Below are 25,903 nucleotides of genomic sequence, written 5' to 3'. Positions count from 1 at the left end.
CCCCCAATATTGCTGGAATATATTAGCAATTCAATAGCAAATTCAATATCTGTCCCACCCAATGTTGAAATGGTGGTTTTGGCCCTGGTCCAGGGGATCAGCTAATGAGGATATGCTGCCACCATGCAGACTGATATCACATCTTAGATCATATTTAAGCATGAAAATATTTGCGTTCAAAAACATTACCATTTGTCAGATGGATTTGTTCAGTCACAATAACTGTTAGCTAGCTAACTAGCTAGCCAGCTGCAGGAAAATTCATTTGTTTAAAGTTATTGACACTTAAAAAAAAACATAATAAAAAGGTCAGCTAGCTGGCCATTTAAGCATGAGATAATACATTAAAATATTATTAAATATGAATCTATTAAGTTTTGTTCCAGTGGACTTGTGTATCATAAACTACTGTTGCAAAAAGATTTGAACAAGGCATACAACAGGGATGCCTGCCAGCGCCAGTGCTCCTTATTTTTCTCCTACATCAACTTAAGCATGCAGTGATGCTGCAGTGGTCTTAAGTCTGGATGGAAAGGTCATCAAAATCACAGGCTTCCGAGAGGAAGGGAGATGGCATATATGACATGGATGATATAGCACCAAGTCCCTCTTTGAAAAAGATGTAATACACCCACAAGAGAATAGTATCTTATTTTCAAACGTGATTTAAAGGACGTTTCAGATGGAAATGCCAATTTTCATTCCTGTTCCAGGCAACGCTCTTTTTTTTCACAATACCCAACACCTGATGTCTGCACATAGCTATCTATATATCTATCTATATCTATCTATCTATCTATATACAGTATATATACAGTACAGGCCAAAAGTTTGGACACACCTTCTCATTTAATGCGTTTTCTTTATTTTCATTACTATTCACATTGTAGATTCTAACTGAAGGAATCAAAACTATGAATGAACACGTGGAGTTATGTACTTAACAAAAAAAGGTGAAATAAGTGAAAACATGTTTTATATTCTAGTTTCTTGAAAATAGCCACCCTTTGCTCTGATTACTGCTTTGCACACTCTTGGCATTCTCTCGATGAGCTTCAAGAGGTAGTCACCTGAAATGGTTTTCCAACAGTCTTGAAGGAGTTCCCAGAGGTGTTTAGCACTTGTTGGCCCCTTTGCCTTCACTCTGCGGTCCAGCTCACCCCAAACCATCTGGATTGGGTTCAGGTCCGGTGACTGTGGAGGCCAGGTCATCTGCCGCAGCACTCCATCACTCTCCTTCTTGGTCAAATAGCCCTTACACAGCCTGGAGGTGTGTTTGGGCTCATTGTCCTGTTGAAAAATAAATGATGGTCCAACTAAACGCAAACCGGATGGGATGGCATGTCGCTGCAGGATGCTGTGGTAGCTATGCTGGTTCAGTGTGCCTTCAATTTTGAATAAATCCCCAACAGTGTCACCAGCAAAACACCCCCACACCATCACACCTCCTTCTCCATGCTTCACAGTGGGAACCAGGCATGTGGAATCCATCTGTTCACCTTTTCTGCGTCTCACAAAGACACGGCGATTGGAACCAAAGATCTCAAATTTGGACCAAACAAATCTCTTCTGCTTGTTGCCTCTCCTTAGCAGTGGTTTCTTATCAGCTATTTGACCATGAAGGCCTGATTGGCGCAGTCTCCTCTTAACAGTTGTTCTAGAGGGGTCTGCTGCTAGAACTCTGTGTGGCGTTTATCTGGTCTCTGATCTGAGCTGCTGTTAACTTGCGATTTCTGAGGCTGGTGACTCGGATGAACTTGTCCTCAGAAGCAGAGGTGACTCTTGGTCTTCCTTTCCTGGGTCGGTCCTCATGTGTGCCAGTTTCGTTGTAATCAGAGCAAAGGGTGGCTATTTTGAAGAAACTAGAATATAAAACATGTTTTCAGTTATTTCACCTTTTTTTGTTAAGTACATAACTCCACATGTGTTCATTCACAGTTTTGATTCCTTCAGTGAGAATCTACAATGTAAATAGTCATGAAAATAAAGAAAACACATTGAATGAGAAGGTGTGTCCAAACTTTTGGCCTGTACTGTATATATGCCCTTTAAATGCCAAAGGCAGTTACTCTTAAGTAAAAAGTACGCTACAGCAACTTGGAGCACAGGTGTCTAATCTCAGAGCACATTTAAAAGTGAATTTAACTAAATCAGGCATGGAGCAAACTAGCTGGTCTTTAATATGCTACCTTTCTGCAGCGCGGTTCAAGCTCACAAAGCTGGGAAACTGTAAGAGACTGAGAGAGGAGTGACACTGTGTATGTCCGCATGCATACACAATATGCAATGTGTGTGTGAATTCACAATGTAGATGTAATTACATCTTGTTCGCACGTGTGTGTATCTGTGTTATAGTAGCAGAGGGCCTGTCTGAATGCTCCTAAGCTTTATGAGCTGGACTTTTATATTTCAGCTCTATTGGTCATAAATGCCCTGGCAATAATAAAACAGCTCTGTGTACATTTGTGTCACCACACGTGTCTGTATGTATATGCTCACCCGCCTATATTAAAACAGCACTCTTTCACTTGCTCGGTTACACACAAAGGTGTGACATCACCAGGGATATACAAGAGAGTTTTTTCCCATCAAGAGACTAAAATAGAATATGACAATTCTCTCTGTCCTTGCACCCTCCATCTCGCACTCTGTCCATCTCTCTTTCTCCCATCTCTTATATTCATTTTTTTCTGTTTCTTTTTCTCTCCATCTCTATATTCACTCTCATCATCTCAATCTTCCATTCACCTCCCTCTCCTCTCTCAGTCTTTCACTCCTTTATTTCTGTTCCCTTGGTACAAGAAAATTACACACACTGAATCTAACTGTCCATTTTTCTTTCAATTCTCTCCCCCTACCCTCACCAGAACAGAAAGGAACATTTTCAATTCATTTTGGGGAGGGAAGCATGGTGAAATATGTATGTCATTATATAATTATTGCAGGAGCTGAAACAAGCCTACTCACAGTAAACATGAGCTGGCATCCTCCCAGTATGTAGTCCAGAAAACTGTAGTCCCTTGTAATCTGCAGAGACAAAATTCACAGCGCTGTAGAAAAAACATCCTCGACACAAGATGCAAACAGCAAAGCAACATAACCTGTAATAAACTATGTAATCAACTTAAGAAATGCAGAACAAACATCAAAATCAATTCAGCTGCCTGGTTGTATTATAGTATTCACTTTCCTGGGTATGTAATCCTTGATTTCCGAGCAACAGCTAAACAAAATCCAAACACAGCACTTTTTTCGTTATTGCAGGTAGTGAGTATTTGATTTGTTTGTACTTTCAGAACTGAAAAAATAGTATGTGAGCCTTCAACGGATGAGCTATTTTTCTAACCTTAATGCTAAAACCAGGATCAAACCATTCACAACTGGCACTGAGAAAAAACAAACCATGTTTTTCTGATTTGTGGAGCCACCAGCAGTTATCATGTTGTTTGAGCACAATTTCCTCTCCCATTACAATGCGTCTTAGCATGGATTTTACTGTCATTAGTCTAATCCCTGCCAGCAGCCAGAAAATATAATTATTAGCAATTTAGGATATTATGTGCATGTATACATATGTGTGTGTGTGTGTGTGTGTGTGTGTGTGTGTGTGTGTGTGTGTGTGTACAAAAGCTTGTTCCTGAGCGTGTGCATAATAAAAAAAAAAAAAAGGAAAAGAATCAATTATGGAAGCTTGTCATCATATGCACAGAGCTTTAATGTTGTTCCAATAGGCATCTAACGACTCAATGTTCCAGCTTAATGTGTCCTCTGTGGGGCTCAAAGCAGCCTCGCTAATTAGTTATTCAGAGGGAGTTATGAGCACGCAGCTAGAAATGTTTCAGCTGATCAAAACCACAATGGTTTAATGAAATGTTTCACTGAGTCTGGCGTAAGACGAGTCATTTGAGGTGACAAGATGTGAGAAGAAAGTGACTTATTTTGTCTGGGGAAAGAGTGACTTATCAGTGTGCTCCCCTGACAGAATTTTAAAGGATATGACTGGATAGAATTTTTTCAAATCCACATGGGAATTTATGTGGTACCATTGGAGTTTTTGTTCATATCTTGCATTCCTACTGCTTATCACTAAATCACTGTAGATCATTTCCCAGTTTTTTTTTTTTTTTTTTTTTTTATCAAGTTACATGAATCCTAGTTGTTTTTAAAAGCAAACGTAGAGATAAATGCTGTCCAAATTTTTACAATTTACCCTTTTAAAGACAATCAAGCCATGTTTGATTTGATGAAAGATAGCTGGTGGAGGCATCTGGCTTTGGTTTGTCTTTTGGATTGACTGCAGTGTGACTGACAGATGGGACCTAATGTATCATCGAGATTTTTTAGCTATTGGCTAAAATTCTAATTTCAGAAAGGATGACATAAATATCATTGAGGTAGACAGTGGAATTAAGATGTGTTAAGGCTGTTGCAACATAATCGATGTCACTATTATAACCCCAGGTCATAATTTGTATTTGAATGTGAATTTGTTTGGTGTTCACCCTCTCTGCCTGAGGGTGGGGCTGTTCACCTGGATGGTGTGCTGTCCCCAGCTTGTTTGAGCTGTAGGTGGCGGCTGGTGATTGGATGGGAGACTAATGGCACCAGTTTTAAAAGACCCAATCACCTGATCAGTATTGTTCAGATAGATCTTTGCTGTACATAGTGTAACATGTGTAATTATTTTTTGTGAGCAGTCCAGGGAGTCTAGTTGTAGGGGTGAGAGGCTTTTATTTTTTTGGTTTACCCTATTTCTGTTATGGCTTATTTATGCTACCTTTGCGTACCTAAAAATACATCTGTTTAAAACGATGTAACTGTCACTGCCCACATGCTTTCATACTTTATGTTAAGCAATAAATCCAACAGCAGGCAGCCCAGAGTCAAAAATTTATGATGTACCTGCAACAAAGAGTCAAAAGCAATTTTTACAGTGGTCTGTGGCGGTGGTCTGTGAGGTCATTAAGTACATCACTACATAAAGACAGAGAATTCTTTTCTCTAATAGCCTATTATACGTTTTTTAAAATGTCTTCTTCATGTCTCGCTCATAGACCGGTCTCATTTGAACTATTGGCTATGCTGCACCCATGATTTCCAGTGGTGCTGCTCCGTTGTGTCATAGCAATCCTTTTGAATTTGAGGTCCAGTATTTTAAGTTAATAAGATGATTGATTAGAATATTGAAATATTAATTAGAAAGTTTAGATTAGAAAGTATATATATTGGGTAAAGTGAATGTTATAAAAATAGATCTATTGAGTAACTGATAAATTATTCTGCTGTTACATGAATTGACATATCCAAAAAAAAAAAAAAAGAAAGAAAGAAAAAAGAAAAAAAATCATTAGTGGCAGTCTGATGATGTGCCCTTATACCTTGCCTCTTGCATGGTTGCTGAATTTGCCCGTTGATATGAAATAGTGAAAGGACCTTCTTCAAAATGTAAAGGCTGTAGGGGTTAAAATATGAATGGGCACATTTACTATCACTACGGGTGATTGGAACGGAAGGGCCGTGGTAACTCATAATTAATTTTAGGCACCTGTTCACCTGCACAAAAGCTTTGGGAGACAAAGAGGGTTAGGGTGGCTCTGATACATTTTGTTGACCGTCACCTCACATCAGGTAGCTACAAATCTTGCCGTTTGCATTGTAACCATTATGTAGTTTCTTCATGTGTGTGAGTGCAATAAACAGCCTTTAACCTCCATCTGGACGATGGCATTGATTTTTGAAACACGTCACAGTTACAAGCCCCTCTAAGCCTCTTGGCGACCTGGCGTAGTCACCACATTTTCCACAGAAATATCTGCATCTGGATGGATGATGAATGGATTGATCACATGCATGCCATGGATGGTGGAGTTTTTTTGAATGAATGAAATTCGCTGCTCCCCTCCTCGGCTTTGATTGGAGAAACGACAGCTGATTGCTGCTGCATGGGAAACTCGCTTGACAGCAGCGCATAACAGCCATCAGAAGCGGTATGTTTGTAAATTTCTTCTGTGTATCTGTCAAAGTTTGAACACAGTTTGGATGTGCTGCCGCTTGTCCATTGGGGACTGTTGGCTTGGTTGTTTGGCTTGTGTTGGAGTACTGGTTTGGCGAGGTCGGCAGAGGTTTTGAGCTGGATTGATTGATTGATTGTAACGCTGTGCTTGGATATCGCATCGCTGTAAAAGTTGTTGCTGTGCTGAGATGTTGTGAATGCGGTTTATCTGTGGGACTGACACATTTGCTGCTGTATTTTGGATGTACTTTGCATGATGGAAAATGGGAAAATGATTGCAACAAATGAAGTGGATGATGAAATGGAGAAAAAGCCGGTCAAGCTTACACCCAAAGCATTTGCTTATCAAATTGAGACGCTTCAGAGGGAACATCACATCAAATATGAGAAAAATTAAAGGGCTCACCAGTGAAATTAAAGAGTTGATGGAAAAGGATGAAAATGCAAAAAATGTGCAACTCAAACTGGATGAACTGATTCAGCTCTATCAAAATGCAAAAGCAGCACATTAATCAGTAATCTTATTACTTCCCAAGGAGGAACAGGAAGTTCAAAATGACTGGTTTGAGCGCATAACAAAATGCAACACAGGGTTTGTGGAAGATGTGAAACAATGGCTTTTGGACACTGGAATGCCCTCTCAGCAAGTGGAGCATGCTGCTGCAAACTTACCAACTGCTACGAACTTACCAAATGCTGCAAATCAAAACATTTCTCCTACTTCACCTGAGGAGTCATCTGATAAATTAATGGAGCAAATTCCGCACCTTGATGCTCAACATATCATTCTCTGTTCTCAGCCAACTATTAAAGCAGAATCAGACCTGCAGGATGAAATACAACCAGGTGACAGTGCATCAAATGTAGGAAGCAGGAGAAGTAACTCTTCTTGAAAGAGCTCCAGAGTCTCAACTACATCATCTGCACGTCTAAAGGCTGAAGTTGAAATGGCTGCTCTCGTCGTACGACAAAAAATGCTTAAAGATAAACATGCCTTAGAAGAACAGGAGCAGCAGCTAAGGAAGAAAAGAGAAGAACTGTAGCTAGAGACAAATGTTGCTGCTGCTGTGGCCAAAGTGAGGGTACTAGAGGCCTCAAGGGGATCCAGTGTGCATAGCAACTCAGTTAAAGTGTCTGATGGCATGGAGTCATATTTTGAGAAAGCACAGGAAAGAAAAGCACTTAATGTTCAAGCACATCCTTTTGTACCACAGTCACAAAATATGAAAACACATGGACATGTCCTCTTAAAGCGTACCAATCTACAACCAACAGCATTAACCACAGAGAGAGTTGTAATTCAAACTCAATCCCTCAACACAGCTCCCTTGGCATCACAGTCAAACTTCAGAGATACAGATGCACATGTGACACCCTCAGTTCTATTACCTGTTCCAAGCAATGGTGAACAGAGCAATCTATTCTCAATCAAGGAAAAGCAAAATGAAATCACTGCACTGTTAATCCAGCAACAGTGTCTTTCATGCCAAGAAGAGAGATTGAAGTTTTGATGGTACCAGACAGTACCAGACATTTATCAAATCATTTGAGCAATCCAAGAGATTGTCTCTATTATCTTGAACAGTGCACAAGGGGGCAGCCATGGCAACTTGTACGGAGTTGTCAACATATGGATGCAAACAGTGGATATGGAAAGGCGAAGACTTTACTCAAGGAGCATTTTGGCAATGAGTATAAAATTGCTACAGTTTATATGGAGAAGGCTCTTTCATGGTCGTCAATAAAATCAGATGACACCAAAGCTCTGCAAGCATACACTCTCTTCCTAAGAGGATGCTGTAACACCATGGAGGGCGTCAACTACCTGCATGAGCTTGATAGACCTGCTAATATGCTCGTGGTCATGAAGAATTTGCTCTATAGACTGAGGGATAAATGGAGGAGTGTTGCCTGTGATATTCAGGAACGTAACAACAGAAGAGCAACCTTTAAGAACATGGTAGATATTCTTGAAAGGCAAGTGAAGATTACAACTGATCCAGTATTTGGAGACATTAAAGACCCCCCCACAGCCAGCAAGGACATCAGGAGGTCCAAGTCACAGCCTCATCCTAAAAAGGGGAGTATTTTTGCCACCATTGTGACAGTTACAGATAAGAAAAAAGATAAAGAAAAGGAGAGTTTGCCTACTGTGAAGAGCTGTTTGTTCTGTGAAGGTGGACATGCTTTGGAGATGTGCCCACAGTTGGAAAAGAAGGCACAAAGTGAGAAAATCGCTTTCTTAAAGGAAAATGGATTGTGTTTTGGCTGTGTAAAAGACACGTCAGCAAAGACTGCAGGAAGCGACATAGCTGCAACATTTGCAGTTTAAAGCATCCTAGGATGCTACATATCCACCGACGAAAGCATGAAACAAACTCTGTTCAGACAAGTGGTCTTACTGGGCCGGTAAGGATAATTGCAAACTCTCAATAGTACCTGTACAGGTCAAAACCAGGAAATGCTGTAGTGCACATTTATGAACAGTGGGACTGAAGAATAAGCTCAGTCTTCAGGGAAGGAGGTCAAGTATTTTGCTGAGGACCATGGGTCAAAGGAAGGTCGTGGTAACCAATACGGTTTCCGGCCTAGAGGTTGCTGGATTGGACAGCAGCATTTTTTGTGAACTCCCTGGCATATACACTCAGAAGAGTATGCCTGTGCACAAAGGAAACATCCCACACCAGATTGATATCAATCGGTGGCCTCACCTGAAGAAGATCCGTTTACCAGAAATCGACTCTGAGATAGAGTTGCTGATTGGCTTGGACGTGCCACAGGCTCTGGAACCACTGGATGTAATCCGGAGTGTGGGAGATGGACCTTATGCTGTAAAAACCATGCTTGGTCGGATGGTTAATGGACCATTAGGAGTATAAAACAGTGATGCTCAGGAAGAGTCAGAGATAAGTGTCAACCGGATATCAGTGGTGAATCTTGATCTATTGGAACAACAGTTCAAGATTGACTTTCCTGAGTGCGTAAGTGATGACCAAAAACCCTCCAAAGAAGACAAGCAATTCTTGGATTCAGTCAAACTAGTCAATGGCCATTATTGCATTGGATTACCTTTAAAGGAAAAGCATGCCTGATAACAGGATTGTGGCTGAACAACGTCCACTGAATCTAAAGAGAATATTCAGAAGGGATTCTTCTTTTCATTTGGATTACACCAACTTCATGTCTGACATGATATCCAAAATGCAGAGAAACTACCAGATAGTGTCTTGAGACGCATGGCAGGGAATGGTATCTACCACACCATGGTGTTTTGCATCCCCAAAAGAAAAAGCTTTGAGTGGTGTTTGACCGTGGAGTGGCATTTCGAGTTTCACGAAACTCTCAGCTTTTACAGGGGCCAGACCTGACCAGTACGGGCTAGATACCTTAAAGAACCTGTTACCATCACTGCAGACATTGAAGCAATGTTCCATCAGGTAAAGGTACCAAATGAAGATTGTGACCTATTATGGTTCCTCTGGTGGCCTGATGGAGATTACAGTCAGAACATGGTGGAGTTCAGAATGACCGTGCATTTATTTGGAGCAACTTCATCTCCAAGTTGTGCAAACTTCACCCTCAGGAAATGTGTGGAGGACAACTTGGAACAGTTCAGTCTTCAAGCTGTAAACACCATCAGCAACAATTTCTATGTTGATGACTGCCTTACTTCAACTGCTTCAGAGGAAGATGCAATAGCTCTTTACCACGAGCTACAAGCAATTTTTTTCAAGGGAGGCTTTCTACTTAATGAGTGGATAAGCAATAGTCGTCATGTGTTGCTGCCATTCCTGAAACAGAGAGAGCAAAGGAAATGAAAAATCTGGATCTGGACCATGACTATCTACCCGTGGAGCGTGTGTTGGGTGTACAATGGTGTGTTCAGTCGGACGTCTTCAAGTTCAAAATCATCTTGAAAGACAGACCTCTCACAAGAAGGGGGATTCTTTTGACACTCCTGACTGCCAAGAAAATCCTGCAAGATCTATGTAGGAAAAAGATTGGTTGGGGTGATATTGTTCCAGAATCCATTGTACGGGAATGGATAAGTTGGATTCAGGATCTTCATAAACTGGAAGACTTTAAGGTTGACAGATGCTTCAAACCCACAAACTTTGGAACAATGACATCTGCTTAACTGCACCACCTCTCTAATGCATGTGAGGATAGTTATGTAACTGTTGGTTACCTATTACTGCATAATAACCATGGACAGGTACATTGTGGATTTGTGACCAAGTGAAAGAGCTACAATCTGACAATAGTACCAACTGGTACCAGCTCAGCACAAGCTAAAGGAGGCAACTGAAGGCTGGATTCGGGGTCAAATTCATGATGCACATCATGGAGGTGTATGAGAAAGATTAATCAGATCTGTGAGAAATGTTCTCAATTCCACCCTCAACATGCAAAACCTTGATGAGGAGGGTCTCCACACCGTCTTATGTGAAGCTGAGGCTTTCATCAAAATGGCCGTCCTATCACCAGAGCGTCCACAGACATAAATTACAAGCACCTTCTTCTTCTCAAGACAGACAATTTCGGAGGGAAGACATATATGCTCACCGCAGGTGGAGGCAAGTTCAATATATGGCGGATTTATTTTGGGAAAGATGGATAAAAGAATATCTTCCCCAACTTCAGGAATGCTAGAAATGGACCAACATCAAATCTGAACAGGCCTATCAACAAGGTCTGCCTTCTACAGGAGGCAGAGGATCCCTGACACCCCAAAACTGACTTTGTTTTTTATTTTTTGACTTTGCCCCTTGCTCAACCCACACACATTTGTCACTACACAGACTGTGGACATTACCATCCAGAGTGATAGAAATGACTCCTGCAAGGCTGCAGCCTTGTGAAAGAAAGAAGATCTACACAGTACTGTTAATATAGTGTTAATTGTCATTTACTTTTGTGTAATTATTATTTGAGATATAATAATTAGGGGTCGGTATTGTAGGAGTTAAAATATGAATGGGCACATTTACTATCACTATGGTTGATTGGAACGGAAGGGGCGTGGTAATTCATTCTTAATTTTAGGCACCCGTTCACCTGCACGAAAGCTTTGGGAGACAAAGAGGGTTAGTGCGGTTCCAATACTTCAGGTAGCTACAAATCTTGCTGTTTGCATTGTAACCGCCATGTAGTTACTTCATGTGTGTGAGTGCCATTAACAGCCTTTAACCTCCATCTGGACGTCAGCATTGATTTTTGAAATGCATCACAGTTATGAGCCCCTCTAAGTCTCTTGGCGACCTGTCATAGTCTCCACATATGCATATACGAATTATCATATTAAAGGGATGGAATATGTAAAAAATAAGCAAAATGCAAGTCTTGCTTGTCCTTTAAGACACCAAAGAAGGCAAAAAGTTTTCTGAACATAAGTGTATGTTCATAAAAAGATGTGTAACATCATAATACATCAAAGTGAGTTCATGTTTTGGAGGGCTGTCTGTCTTTGTAAACAGCCAGTATTTTTGGTTTGACAAGTAATAGGAAAATACTTCACATATGCTTTTATGAATAGAATGTGTCAGTCTACTCAACCACTGAGCTCATTATCCATATTATATGCCCCGATCATTCCAACCAGCCATAACTCCATGAATTCATCCTCACCTTGCATGACTTGAGAACAATAATCCCTGAGTTCTTGTAGTTCTTCTTCTTCTTCTGTTTCTTGGGGTTGATGCATTCAAACTCCACCTGAGGACAAAAGGATCGAGGAGAGGAAGATAAGTGAGAAGAAGAAAAGCACAGAGGGAAAGAGAAGAGAGCGACAAGGTGGTAGAAAGATATGCAAACTCATACACACACACACTCGCACACGCACACATCCATACACACACACACACACACACACACGAGACAAATAAGAAAATACAACAATAACACATTAACACTGAAATGATTAGCTGATTAACCAGTTAGTCCTGTCTTGTCAATTGACAGGAGATTAATCAATTACATTTTTGAAAATTGATGAATCACTTTAGTCATTTATTGAGTAAAAAGATAAAGACCAAACTTGATAAATACCACTTCACAAACACGTGGTTTGCTTTGTCTGCTACCCTGTGATACTTATGTGCCATGTCGTTTTAATTTTATAGATGAAATGATGAATTGATTGATCAAAAAATAGTCAGTATATTACTAAAATATTCAATTAAGGAAAGGGTGCAGCTCTAGAACAAAGGCTTTTCTCTAGATATGGGAAATCTCTGTAGAAATGATTCAGTAAAAATTAATGTCCTATTACAGGCATCCAGATTATCCTTAATTTTACACGTGTGATACAAGATGTTTAATGGAGACTCTTCATTTTTGCAGGCAGGCAGGCAAACTCCAATAAATGCACCACAACTTGACTTATTCCTGACTGGCTCCCCTCACTGACTACTACAAACACCAAATCGGATTATATGAACCTGCACATTTTCTATGAGCAATAGTTTTTTATTAGCCATTGTATTTGTGTAATTGTATTTGATGTGAAATAAACACATTTATACAACACAGTTATAAAGCAGTCGCTGAATAAGACATGATAAATGTTGAGGTAGATGAAAGGAACAAGGGGCTGGGGAATTACTTCAGTGAGTCACACTTACAGTACGCACTCACACACATGCTCACACACTCTGTTGAGGTAAATACTGGATAGCAATGTGTTTGATCAAAGGAGACATTTGAGGCACACACACACACAACACACAGTTGGTTATTCATATACAGGTAGCTCTAAATGCCTCATCGTCTTGCTAGGGCTTAGCTAAAGGCTGTTTTACATCTCAAAAGCCCTTCTCTTTTTCTTATCCCTCCCTCTCCATCAACCATTTTTCCATCCTCCCTGTGTCCCTTTTCTCTTGTTATTCTGTGTTTCCTCCACATCATTACTACACATGAGCAGACTCAGTGGGAGAACAAAGCATGCTGCGGCTTTAGCACAGATTCACAGCACACACACACACATTCATAAACGCTCATGCAGACACATGCACAAACTTCATTCTGTGGCGACGCAGTTGCTAATCAGTGCATACCGTTCTGATCTGTGCATCTTTACATCTTTTGTAGACTAGAAAAGCATATACACTACTCACAAAAAGTTAGGGATATTTGGCTTTTGGGTGAAATTTATGGAAAATGTAAAAAGTTCACGCTACAGTGATATTATATCATGAAAGTAGAGCATTTAAGTAGAAGCATACACTGGTGATTTCCTCATCTCAAACAATTTCTTGAAACAAAAGCCAACAACAGTGGTGGATATACCACAACAAAAAATGTCAGTGTCAATAACTTGTCATGTGCCCTTGAGCATCAATTACAGCTTGACAACGACGTCTCATGCTGTTCACAAGTCGACTTATTGTCTGCTGAGGCATGGCATCCCACTCTTCTTGAAGGGCGGCCCTCAGGACATTGAGGTTCTGGGGTACAGAGCTCCGAGCCTCTACACGGCGACTCAGCTGATCCCATAGGTTTTCTATGGGATGCAGGTCTGGAGAAAGTGCAGGCCACACCATTTGAGGTACCCCAGTCTCCAGCAGCCGTTCCCTAATGATACGACCTCGACGAGCTGGAGCATCAAACACCTGATGTGAATTTTGCCTTTAAACTCCTTGTTAGAGAACAGCAACTTGTGCAAAAAGTACTGAAACACTGAACAGTTGGACATGTGCATTCAAAAGTTTACAGAAGGTCACATTAAGTTCACCTGTAAAGGTTATAATGCATTTTAGGTTCATCCTGAAATTTCACCCGAAAGCCAAATATCCCTAACTTTTTGTGAGTAGTGTATCTCCATAACATTTGTTCATTAGGAGCTCAACCAGTGCACTCAGCAACCATAATGAGCAAAAAAAAAAAATGCAGAAATGAAAATGGATCTTATTGATTATGTGTGATTATTCCTGTCTCCCTGTTGATACATGCAGCTAAATGCATTTAAACTGTAAATTCACCAGTGAAGAGCAGGACTGTAGCCAATTCACTTTTACAGCAGTCAGCTCAAGATGAAAAGTGAGACTGCTATGCATTGCCTGGTGATAGTGTATCTATTCTCCACGATTTTGCACAGGATCCAGTGTATGCTTTCCACATTAATAGACAAATATGTTTTATACATATTTGGATCAGTGTTTCAGTATCTTTCAGTACATTTCATAAAAATTTGTTTGCCCATTTGGCTTCTGTTTTGAACAAATTATGATAAATAATGCTTGTATATTCTGTCAGCACAGCGGGCTAAGGTGTATACCATGACAGTGTCATATCATGGGTTGAAATCCGGGTCATGGCCTCTGCATTGCTGCCTGCCCTCCTTCTGCGTTTCTCAGTCATCTTTCATGTCTGTTTCCTGTTTTATCTTAACGAAGATAAACAAGGCTGTTTATGGTCAGTTCATGTAAGATTTACTGCAGTGGACTGGAACAAACACAATGTGTCTTAGCGAGGTTCAACACATACAGGCTCATATAACAGACGGACCAGAAAATCCATACAAAGGGAGTGAACTAGCTGAACTGACAAAAACACACTTGTTCAACATCATTTTGTTTTACCTCTTTCGAGTTCTGGGCTTCACTCATCTTGGCGACAGTGGTCTGAAACTCCCCAATGAAGTCATGGCCTCCATCGTTATCATAGTCATAGCACAGGACCTGGTATTACATAGGCCATTACATATCAACATGTCATGCAACATTATCCCACAACAGTACTGCCTTACGGTCTTGAATATAGCCCTATGTACTTTTCTTAAGGCCCTTAAGGCACTAATCAACTAGCTTATATAATTTCCTTTTGAATCACGTTATATTTTTGGTATTTTGTCCTCTTGGGACCCCTTAGTCCTTCAGCATACTCTTATACTTATGAATATCTTGTATAAACTCTTTACTCCAAAAACTTGCATTTATCAGAATTAATTATTGATAAAAGGAACAGTTCACCTAAAATACAAAAAAGATGTTTTACCCTTCGTTCAAGTGAAATCTGTCTTATGTAGATCTATGTAGTATCTGTCTGACTTGGCAAGGTTTCCATTTTCACATGATGTTTCCTGCCGCTTGGCGCCCCAATATAATAGGACTCAATGGTTTTTGAGTTTGTGGAACTAACATAGTCTCTTACATTGGACCCAAATTCCTATTTGTTAGGGGTGAACAGATGCAGTTTGCCGGTGTTCTTTAGCAGATACAGTATGTGTCGTGTCAGTGTTTTTCAAAAGAGCTGTTGCTGTTGAGTTTTTTACATGCACACTGATGGATACAAAGAACTAAAGGTCATTGGAAAAAATATATATTTTTTGTTGTTTTGGGTGTACTGTTCCTTTAAGGGTGCATGTATCGTAACCACTTATATTTCCTGTTATTTAGCCCTTAGAATTTTCACCTGATTCCCTTTTCCATCATACGTGGTTATTTTTCCAGTGTTTTGCCCATTTGGGAAATTTTTATAGCCTACTTCCACATACACCCAGCTATATTTATGAGCATCTAAAAAAAACTCCAAAAAGGTGCATTTTATCAGAATTCCTTGTTACTTACATATCAGAAGGACATCAGTGTATTTTTCATCATTTTATAATGCATATTTAATGTTTCAGTTGTTCCTGTGTTTATGAAATGCACAGCTTGTAACACCTGAACATCAAGCTGTAAATACTAACTTTGATGTTTCTATCCACATCACCATTGCAGAGAGAGATGAGAGGCACAGTGAATGGTTTCCACACTGGGTCCAAAGTGTTTTTTATGACCTAAAGCAACAGACACAGACACAAAATTGTTAAATAAACTGTTAAGTTACTGCAGCTAAGTATGCACCTGCTCTAAATACACATGAAGACTTTTTTCACAGCAGCCATTTTGACTTCAAATAGCAGGGAACATCTCATATTCTTAGGTTAGTTTATTGTATCAACATCTCATATTCTTAGGTTAGTTTATTGTATATACTTAGCCCTTATTGTCTTTAGTGTATATATTTAGTATATTGAGTCTCTATTGTATATACTTCTTAATTTTAATTTTATTTTACGTTTTTTTATTGATGATGCTGCTGTAACGTGGGAATTTCCCAGTTTGGGATCAATAAAGTATACCTATCTATCTATCTATCTAAACACAGCTGTTACTAAAAACATTAATTAAGGTTCTGTTCCACTTAGGACTAACAGAGCCAGGGTCCCGGGGTTGTTCACTGGAAAGACTTTACACTGTACACTGTACCAGATTCAGCAGATGATGATTAAATGTGGCTCATAGGTATACAAAAATAGCTTGGCTAGCTCAGCGATGGGATTAATTTTATGCCAGTGTTAATTGCTGGAACACAAGCAGTATTTTAAAAACACAGCAGGGTGTGGCAGCTAATGGAAAACATAACTAGCTTAAGGCTTTGGTTGCAGGTGGTTGTTTAAGATCCTTAGGTTGGTTTGAAACTTCAGGGCCAGTGAATTTAGGACTGTGATTAACCGTAAACTGGGTTACATGTGCATTACACACTTTCAGGCATCCTCCAGTTCATACAGATCAGTGTGTAATGATAGTTCACTATGTTAAATGTTAAACGTTCAGCATCCAACTTGTAATTACAACCAAAAATGTCACAGTCTTCTGAAAGCTCCAACATATCTGACTAGGCAGGGAGTAGCGCAGCAATATCTGGAAAATGTAGATAAAATGTAGATAAATCTGAATTTAATGTTGTTTTTATCATGTATGCCTGTTTTTTTTTTAACCACAAACCAAGTCTGCCTGTCATAAAACTGAGCATTTTGTTAAATAACAGTTTAATGGTGCTACTTTCTGATATAGATTTGAAGAACTGTAACATTACTTTACTTTCCTGCTCAACCTTCAACTTCCTTTCCTTGTGACATGAATGCTGCATTATGACAGAGGGTTTTAAATCCCATTCAAGCTCACCTCTGTCCTGTGCACTAGCATCCATTTTCCATCTTCTCCCTGTTTGTGGAACTCCAGATAGGGATCTGACTTACCAAAGAAGTCCTGTAGGTGAAGACAGCAATAGTGAGACTGTTTAGGAATGGTTGTTCAATACCGTTTTTTATGCAATAATTTAGACAGGCTAATGTTAAATGGATCTAAATTACAGTGGCCAAAAACACATTGTCTTTTTTGGGGGGGTGTTTCTTTTCAGTGTTGTCCATCTCAGCTGATTAAGGGTAACTTTACCAAGAATAAAACACTTTGGCCACCAGTCCTCACCTTCACTTAAATGATGAGATGTGCTTAAGTCTACTTTAATACTACACAGTGCTAATAAATTAACTTATAAAAACACGCTGTTGTCTACTCTTAACATGTTTTACATTTCAAACAATCCATGCAAATGATGGCCGTTTACATTGTGGCCAAAGGTTAAGAGGATGAATATATTACTGTAAATGTGTGTGTTACATGTGTGGGCTCACTTTACATCTTAAAGTAGCACATGCTGGCCTAATGCACTGTGCATGCATTTGTGTGTGTATGCATGCATTCCCATCCAGTGAATGAGCGTAGGTTTAACCACCTACCTTCTTATCCAGTTTGCGCCCACTCAGGGTCAGAGTGATGATTCTGTTGTCAGACAGCTCCTGAGCTGTAATCTGTAATAACAATTAGAGCAACAACATTAACTGCAGCAAAAATACCCAAAACATCATCACTATGATCACTGCCATTGTCAATAACAGCCACAACATTTTCAAACACATCGGTAAGAACAAAATCAATAATGTTGCCATCAACAGCAACAACAGCAGTCTCAATAACATCATCATCAACACCAACAATAGCAGCCATGTCATTATAGTCAATAACAGCAACCACATCCACAACATGATCAGCTACCGTTAAGGTACTATACAGCTGCTAGATAGATCTAGATATAGATAGATATAGATATAGATGTAGATGTATACACATACATACATACATATACATATATACATACATATATGTATGTATATATAGATATATGTATGTGTGTGTGTGTGTGTGTGTGTGCGTGCGTGTGCGTGTGCGTGTGTGAATGGGAGAGGAACATAAAGGGAGGGAAGAGAGAAAAGGTACTTTGTTCTGTCCATCTGAAAGACAGCACTGATTCTCACCATAATAGATCCCTTGCCAGCTGGCTTCCCATTAGCTAAGATCAGTGGTCTGTGAAGTTTTTTATTGGACACGATCTAGTGGAAGAGGGATGATACAAGCAGGAAACCATTAGCAGGACAAGGCTTGAGACTAAATGCATACATAATAATATATAACATATATAAGAGTAGAAAACAACTTTTGAACAAGCAAAGAATATCTATTCTGCTTGACCTGAGTCAAGCTGTTGCTGTTCTAGTATTTTATCATATGGTATACTATCCTCCTGCTCTTCAACTACAGCCTTTAAGGGAAAAGGAGGTTAGATTTCTTCTTCATCATTGTACTGAACACAGAAGGAACTTTGTGCTGAAATTATTTCCATACCACTCCCAGTGTACAAACAAATTCTCCCAGGAAGTCATGTTCGTAGAGCTGTGTTGCACACTTGTCTTCATCAAACATGGCAAAGCGGAGCTTCTGAATCTCCTCGAAGTGGTAGTCCACCTGAAACTTCACTCCAAACACTGGGTTCAGGTTGTTGACAGCTGTCTCTGTGCGGCTGATCTGGAAGACAAGAAACCAGGACAGAGAAAATCTTTTCAAATGAAAAAATGAAATGAAAATGAAAAACACACACACATTCAATAATTGATTTCTGTTTTTGTGCAACAGAAAGCCAGGGAATATTAACCTGTTGTTTAAAGGGATAGTTTATATATTTTGAATGTGTATATATATATATATATATATATATATATATATATATATATATATATATATATATATATATATATATATACATACACACACATACAGTACAGGCCAAAAGTTTGGACACACCTTCTCATTCAATGCGTTTTCTTTATTTTCATGACTATTTTCATTGTAGATTCTCACTGAAGGAATCAAAACTATGAATGAACACATGTGGAGTTATGTACTTAACAAAAAAAGGTGAAATAACTGAAAACATGTTTTATATTCTAGTTTCTTCAAAATAGCCACCCTTTGCTCTAATTACTGCTTTGCACACTCTTGGCATTCTCTCCATGAGCTTCAAGAGGTAGTCACCTGAAATGGTTTTCACTTCACAGGTGTGCCTTATCAGGGTTAATTAGTGGAATTTCTTGCTTTATCAATGGGGTTGGGACCATCAGTTGTGTTGTGCAGAAGTCAGGTTACTACACAGCCGACAGCCCTATTGGACAACTGTTAAAATTCATATTATGGCAAGAACCAATCAGCTAACTAAAGAAAAACGAGTGGCCATCATTACTTTAAGAACTGAAGGTCAGTCAGTCCGGAAAATTGCAAAAACTTTAAATGTGTCCCCAAGTGGAGTTGCAAAAACCATCAAGCGCTACAACAAAACTGGCAAACATGAGGACCGACCCAGGAAAGGAAGACCAAGAGTCGCCTCTGCTTCTGAGGACAAGTTCATCCGAGTCACCAGCCTCAGAAATGGCAAGTTAACAGCAGCTCAGATCAGAGACCAGATAAATGCCACACAGAGTTCTAGCAGCAGACCCATCTCTAGAACAACTGTTAAGAGGAGACTGAGCCAATCAGGCCTTCATGGTCAATTAGCTGCTGGGCCAAGAAACACTAGGAATGGACATTAGACCAGTGGAAATCTGTGCTTTGGTCTGATGAGTCCAAATTTGAGATCTTTGGTTCCAACCGCCGTGTCTTTGTGAGACGCAGAAAAGGTGAACGGATGGATTCCACATGCCTGGTTCCCACTGTGAAGCATGGAGGAGGAGGTGTGATGGTGTGGGGGTTTTGCTGGTGACACTGTTGGGGATTTATTCAAAATTGAAGGCACACTGAACCAGCATGGCTACCACAGCATCCTGCAGCGACATGCCATCCCATCCGGCTTGCGTTTAGTTGGACGATCATTTATTTTTCAACAGGACAATGACCCCAAACACACCTCCAGGCTGTGTAAGGGCTATTTGACCAAGAAGGAGAGTGATGGAGTGCTGCGGCAGATGACCTGGCCTCCACAGTCACCGGACCTGAACCCAATCCAGATGGTTTGGGGTGAGCTGGACCGCAGAGTGAAAGCAAAGGGGCCAACAAGTGCTAAACACCTCTGGGAACTCCTTCAAGACTGTTGGAAAACCATTTCAGGTGACTACCTCTTGAAGCTCATCGAGAGAATGCCAAGAGTGTGCAAAGCAGTAATCAGAGCAAAGGGTGGCTATTTTGAAGAAACTAGAATATAAAACATGTTTTCACTTATTTCACCTTTTTTGTTAAGTACATAACTCCACATGTGTTCATTCATAGTTTTGATTCCTTCAGTGAGAATCTACAATGTAAATAGCCATGAAAATAAAGAAAACACATTGAATGAGAAGGTGTGTCCAAACTTTTGGCCTGTACTGTATATATTATTACTCACCCTACCCTTATCCTGCCCTTACTGTGTTTGCTGTGCTGGATACTTGCTGGATGGCCCCAGTGCTAACTATTAGCCTGATGCAATTGTTTAGATATTGTCCCAGTTAGCCCTCTTTAAAAATAAAGACCTACATCCTCTCAAGCAAGGTTTATGTACTACTAGTGCAAGGTATTGTAGAAGCATTTGACTTGTAATGCCTAATTGCAAATCCTAACTGTTTTACCAAAAAAAACTTCAAAAATTCAATTTTCCTCACTTCCCAGCACCATCCAACAGGATCATTATAAATATTCAATTTTCTGTTTTTTCTATTTATGTGGGGACAGCCCCCTCCCTCCACCTCCCCTCTAAAAAGTAGCAGCACACAGGCAAATCAGATGTGTGGGCGTATGTGAGAGCATTGTGAGAGTCCTGTTATTTGCTCTGTGTGCTCTAAATCTGGTGGTTGGGTGACTAATAATCTCTCTGGCCATGCTACTCTCCAGCCAGACTCACCCCGAGCCCATTGCAGAGTGTGTTTATCCACCATTAGACGGGGTCAGCTTACTTGTCTAGCCTGTCACTGCTCTTGTATCAAAATGTTCAGGATAGGTGCTTTTTGAATGGCTCGCTGGACCGATACACCTGAATTGCTTGGCAGTGTGGTCAGACTCAGAGATGATCCAATCTCATTTGTCAGTTATATTCTGTTCTATTCTGTCTTAACTGTCTTATTCAATTGTTTTATTCTTCTTACTTGCACTGATCAGGAGTAGCACTTCTAATTTTGTTGTGCTTGTACAATAACAATAAAGGCTTTCCATTCTATTCTACTCATCATCTGGAAAAGAATTACATCTGTCCCTCTCTGCCTAGTCACAGGTACTTGACAGTGCACTTCAACAGACTCAGTTATGCATTTTTATATTCCGCATTGTTTGTCATCCTATGTTATTATGAAAAGTTATGTTATGGTTGTAAGTGTTTCAATGCTTAGACATAAAAGTTCGTAAACTGAACTACACTGAACTGAATTCTGTTATGGGTCATACACAGAGGAAAATGTATGAAAGTTTATGTTTTCAGGCTTTATCTTAATTGAGACCCAAATTTAAACTTTTGGAAGTATGGTGTACCTTGTTTTTAGTCAAGTCTAATTTCCAAGTCTTAAGACCTTTATTCATCCTAACTTGTGTTGAGGGCACCTGGGAAGGCTTTAGTAACACAACATAAAGTGGCAGTTTTCGATTAACTTGGATTAAATTTGGCAAGCACTTTAATCTTCTCAAGACCCACCACTGGTTCAGGAGTCAGTCTTTGAAGGCAGTGTTGAGTGAGATTATTTTTCAAGATAGTGAAATACTGTAATGGTATTTCACTGTAATGGTAATGGTACTGTTATAAATTTATAATGGCTGTGCTGGTTTCTGACATCACATGCTTTTTTCCAAAATGATCAAAGATATGTCAAAAGGGGAGAAATAATAGGAGTGGAGACTAGATGTGTTGTGCAAGGTCTTCTCTGCTAACAAAGACCATGCCCTCACAGCCCAGTGACACATCATCCGTACTGTGTTTGCTGGAAAAAACAGTTTTTACAAACCCATTGCTATACTAGAATGTATAATAGTCACATTATATGTTGCCTCATGCTATATTGCTCAAAATATTTAAAAAACAGAGTGATTTGCTCCTCGGAACCAAAAACTGTATTCATCTTTGCCACAAGCAAAACACAAAAGGATCTGGAAGTGTTCCATAGGGTCATGAAATGGCATCAACACTTCACAGGTCTATTGTGCACCTTTTCAACAGTTTTTCCCCACTTTCCCCAACTGAAGAATTATTCTTGTTCTACTTGAAATATGTGAGCCCACAAAGACTACAGCATCACAACAATAACTCAGTGTTGCATGCAGTGGAAAGTACACTTCATAATGTCTATAAAGTTGCATACAAATTTATTTCTCTATGCTCCTGTTTTGTTGCAGCACATACAACAGTGGCTACCACTAGATATGCCTATGAATTATCAAATAATTCCTCCACACATTCCTTCTTGTATAAATTGGCAGATCACTGCATTACAGCAGGACAGGAACACATAGGCAAAAGGAAAATCATTGGAGTAATACAATTTAAACAGGACAACTGTTAAGTCTTGACTCTGATGAAGATAAAAATCCTCAAAACGTTATGGTACATGTCCACAGGGCCTGTATTTGGCACTCAGTGTCGCGCTGTGGACATGATTTGGACACTTGATGGGTATGGCCACTGCTGATGATTGACAGTTGCTCTCTTCTATAACCATGCAAACATTTCATAGCTGCAACTGATTGGATGAACGCTCCACTAGATATTAAAAAATAGTTCATTTAAATGTGTTTCTGAAAACATTTGAGGTGATAATTAAATCCTGAACTTGCTGTGTCTGTCTTCATGTTATATTGATGATGGTTAGTAAACAAAACAACACATGGTGAAACATCAGCTCCAAACTTGGTATAACTGGTGAGCACACTAAACACTAAAAATGCATTAGCTGTCCTATACATGGTGCTTTTGGTTGCTTAGGAACAGCAGACACAACTGTAGCACCATCTTCCGAGTGCCTTGACAAAATCCAGCGCACAGCTGGCTTGTCCCAAGCGGTTTTAGACACTGGAAGTGAATGGACTCTGATACTGCACATGGCAGCGTAGGATTTGCTTAAAGACAGATAAATCCTTGCTTTCGTCTTCAGTTGACATGTCATTTTTTTCTGCAAAAGGAGGTGCCATCAGTCGAAATCCCTACTCAATGCTCCCTATTAGCGCTACTAATGTACATGCTGGCCTGATTAAACTGCCTGCAGCCCTAATCTATATATCATCCACTATAACCTGCCTCCTGACCTGTACTGATGCACAGACCACAGAGGACACAGAGCTGTATTAGGGGCTGAATGTGGAGTTAATTAGCATAGTTTTCTTGTGTTTATGTACATCTACTGTGGTAAGTACTGATAAATGAAAAACAGAAAGAGGGGAGCAGAGAGCTGCTTTAGAAGGGAAGGTTTTAACTGATTCATGGGAAAAGAGCCGAGGAGAACAGCTGCACTCTGCAGCTTACACCCTCGTGCTTTTGAGGCATCATGGGGGGCTCAGAAGGCTCAGATTTGTGACACTATGGATTTGAATCTTTGAATTGTTACCTGGAACCTATTTCCACACAAGGTGCAGAAGGTGTAAATGACACAGAGCTTCATACAGGGCTTTGCAGAAGTCCCTTGACATTCTACTCAAACACCAGCAAACGAAATACCAAACATTACCAAGCTTTACCTACCTGACTATATATACATTTTGCTGTCTGGCCAGCTGGTCTGTATTTTTCTAGCTCTTAAGAAGCAGCTGTCCATAATGACAGTTTGTGTGCCTTCAGACAAAGTCCGCAGTTAGTAAATGAAAAAGCAGTAAGACCAGCAAAATTGAAACGAGGAGTATAGCTTCTCTAGTTAGTAAATGCAATTCTGTCTTGCTGGCACAGAGAGGCAGGGTAGAGAAGACAGAGACGCAGCGGCTAACCTGGTTTAATTGTAACAAGCCCTGAGGCCTGTATCATGAAGCAGGATTCAGGCTTTAGCGAGATGACTTCAGGCTCCATTCTGGATTTTCTGTATCACAAAGCTGGTTCAGCTCTCATCAGGATAGGAAACTCTTGAATCTGTCCAGAAAGCTTTCAGGATAGGATTGAATCCTATAAAGCACCGCCCCTTGGCCAATCAGCTGTTTGTGAAAACATGGCCTGCACAGTCATTGAGAATCCCATTGAACAAAGAGCCCTAATAGTGAGGAGAGCATTATGGCATGAAAGGATTTTCCTGGACTGATCAAATCCGATTTTGCCGACTACTATCTGTATGAGAGAGAAAGGATGTAATACTAATGTGAAACAGCACACTTCCACTTCAGCCTGGCTAAAAGCTGCCTGCTATACAGAGCTGACATTCTGTAGGAGAGTATAACAGAAATGAGCGATCATTAAAAGGAAATTTGATAATTAAAAGTATTTTTAGAGGCATTTCACAACATTTTAGGGACATTTAAAATGGCACAATTAATTATTCCTGGGTGAGAGAATGGGCCTGATTGATAGCTTGCTGATGCAAATGTGAAAAAGGATCATTTCTACCCTTCATTCAAGAGGGCGAGTAGGCCTTTATATTTGCCTTTTTGTTCCTGCTAAGTTCTAACGCAGCTCAGTATATGATTTTATTCAGGCTATCAACTTGATGTACTGACGTGATTGAATTGTGGCATCAGCTTATAGCTTTATTATAGTCTGTATAACAGGCTATAATAAAAGGCAGAGGTACCAAATGCAATGATGTTCTTGTGTTTAATTTTTACTTGCTCCCACGTTATTTTAACTCCTGAGGGGTTACACCTGGAGGAATTAAACTATACTATGTTTGTGTTATACACGCCTTGTTATACACGCAACACATCTGTGCAGTGCAGTGACTTCATGGGTTTCAGCGTCAGATGCAGACTTGAGCCATTGATGTGTAACTTACAAATTTATGACGTCGGCAATTCGTTGCCAAGCATTCTGCCTTCTCTTTGCGGCAGCCACGGTGTTCGATTTAGTGTGTCATTTTTTTCCTCCTCATACTTTTCCAGTATAATACGCTGCTCCTCCGCCGTGAAATATGCTGTGCGTTTTTCCTTGTCGCTCATGTTTGTGATTGGTCTGCTGCCTAGAAGCCCGCCCCTTCTATGTGCGCATTCACGACCCCTGATGAGGCAAACCAGGATCGAATGAGCGAGTTGATAACCAGCATCGTGATACCGGTTATCCCCGATCACCATGATCTCGATTAGTGTAGCCAGATAGGTCTGAGAAATCCAGGGAAGACTGAGCTTGCTTCGTGATACAGGCTTCAGGTGGCTTTATAGACATTAAACCAGATATCAGTGTTCTTCACCAGTTTCTGTTGCAAAGCTTATGGACATAAAAAATACACAGCAGTGGCTCTTATTTAATCTGATAAACTGATTTTTTCCCCCCTATAAATTTCCCTTTAATTACCGTCAGAGTCAGACTTTTTACTAGCATTTAGCATGACACTGTCACAAACATTCTGTAAATTGACACACTTGCATTGAGGGACAAATTCAAACCCAAGCTGCCAGTGTTTTACGGCTGCAGCATTACATCAAACAGAATATCTAGATATGTTGTGCATCATTTTGTGCACATTTCTGTGGAATTCAGGAAGACATTCAGTATTTTTAGAAACCTTGAGCTCTCCAGTATATTTTCAATGAAAGTTCTATGGGTTTGAAAAGAGCTCAGCTGCGTAGCGATGACAAAGCCACCTGTGTGAGCAGT

General features: G+C 40.0%; 1 protein-coding gene across 2 annotated transcripts in view; it reads right to left on the bottom strand.

The window, feature by feature from the left end:
• The window catches only part of cpne2 (copine II), a 113,884-nt gene that overhangs the window by 72,516 nt on the left and 15,465 nt on the right, over positions 1–25,903 (bottom strand). For both annotated transcript variants that reach the window (XM_030052995.1, XM_030052996.1), the window contains exons 3-10: positions 18,520–18,699; positions 18,153–18,227; positions 17,577–17,648; positions 16,963–17,046; positions 15,702–15,791; positions 14,593–14,691; positions 11,642–11,728; positions 2,968–3,027 (exon numbers count right to left, since the gene is read on the bottom strand). In XM_030052995.1, the coding sequence (XP_029908855.1) occupies positions 2,968–3,027; positions 11,642–11,728; positions 14,593–14,691; positions 15,702–15,791; positions 16,963–17,046; positions 17,577–17,648; positions 18,153–18,227; positions 18,520–18,699 (747 nt within the window). The remainder of the gene's footprint in view (positions 1–2,967; positions 3,028–11,641; positions 11,729–14,592; positions 14,692–15,701; positions 15,792–16,962; positions 17,047–17,576; positions 17,649–18,152; positions 18,228–18,519; positions 18,700–25,903) is intronic.

Source organism: Myripristis murdjan, chromosome 6 (genome assembly GCF_902150065.1).
Source record: "Myripristis murdjan chromosome 6, fMyrMur1.1, whole genome shotgun sequence".
Classification (NCBI taxonomy): domain Eukaryota; kingdom Metazoa; phylum Chordata; class Actinopteri; order Holocentriformes; family Holocentridae; genus Myripristis; species Myripristis murdjan.
The sequence above is the reverse complement of the archived record's forward strand: the minus strand, read 5'-3'. Positions and strand labels throughout refer to the sequence as shown.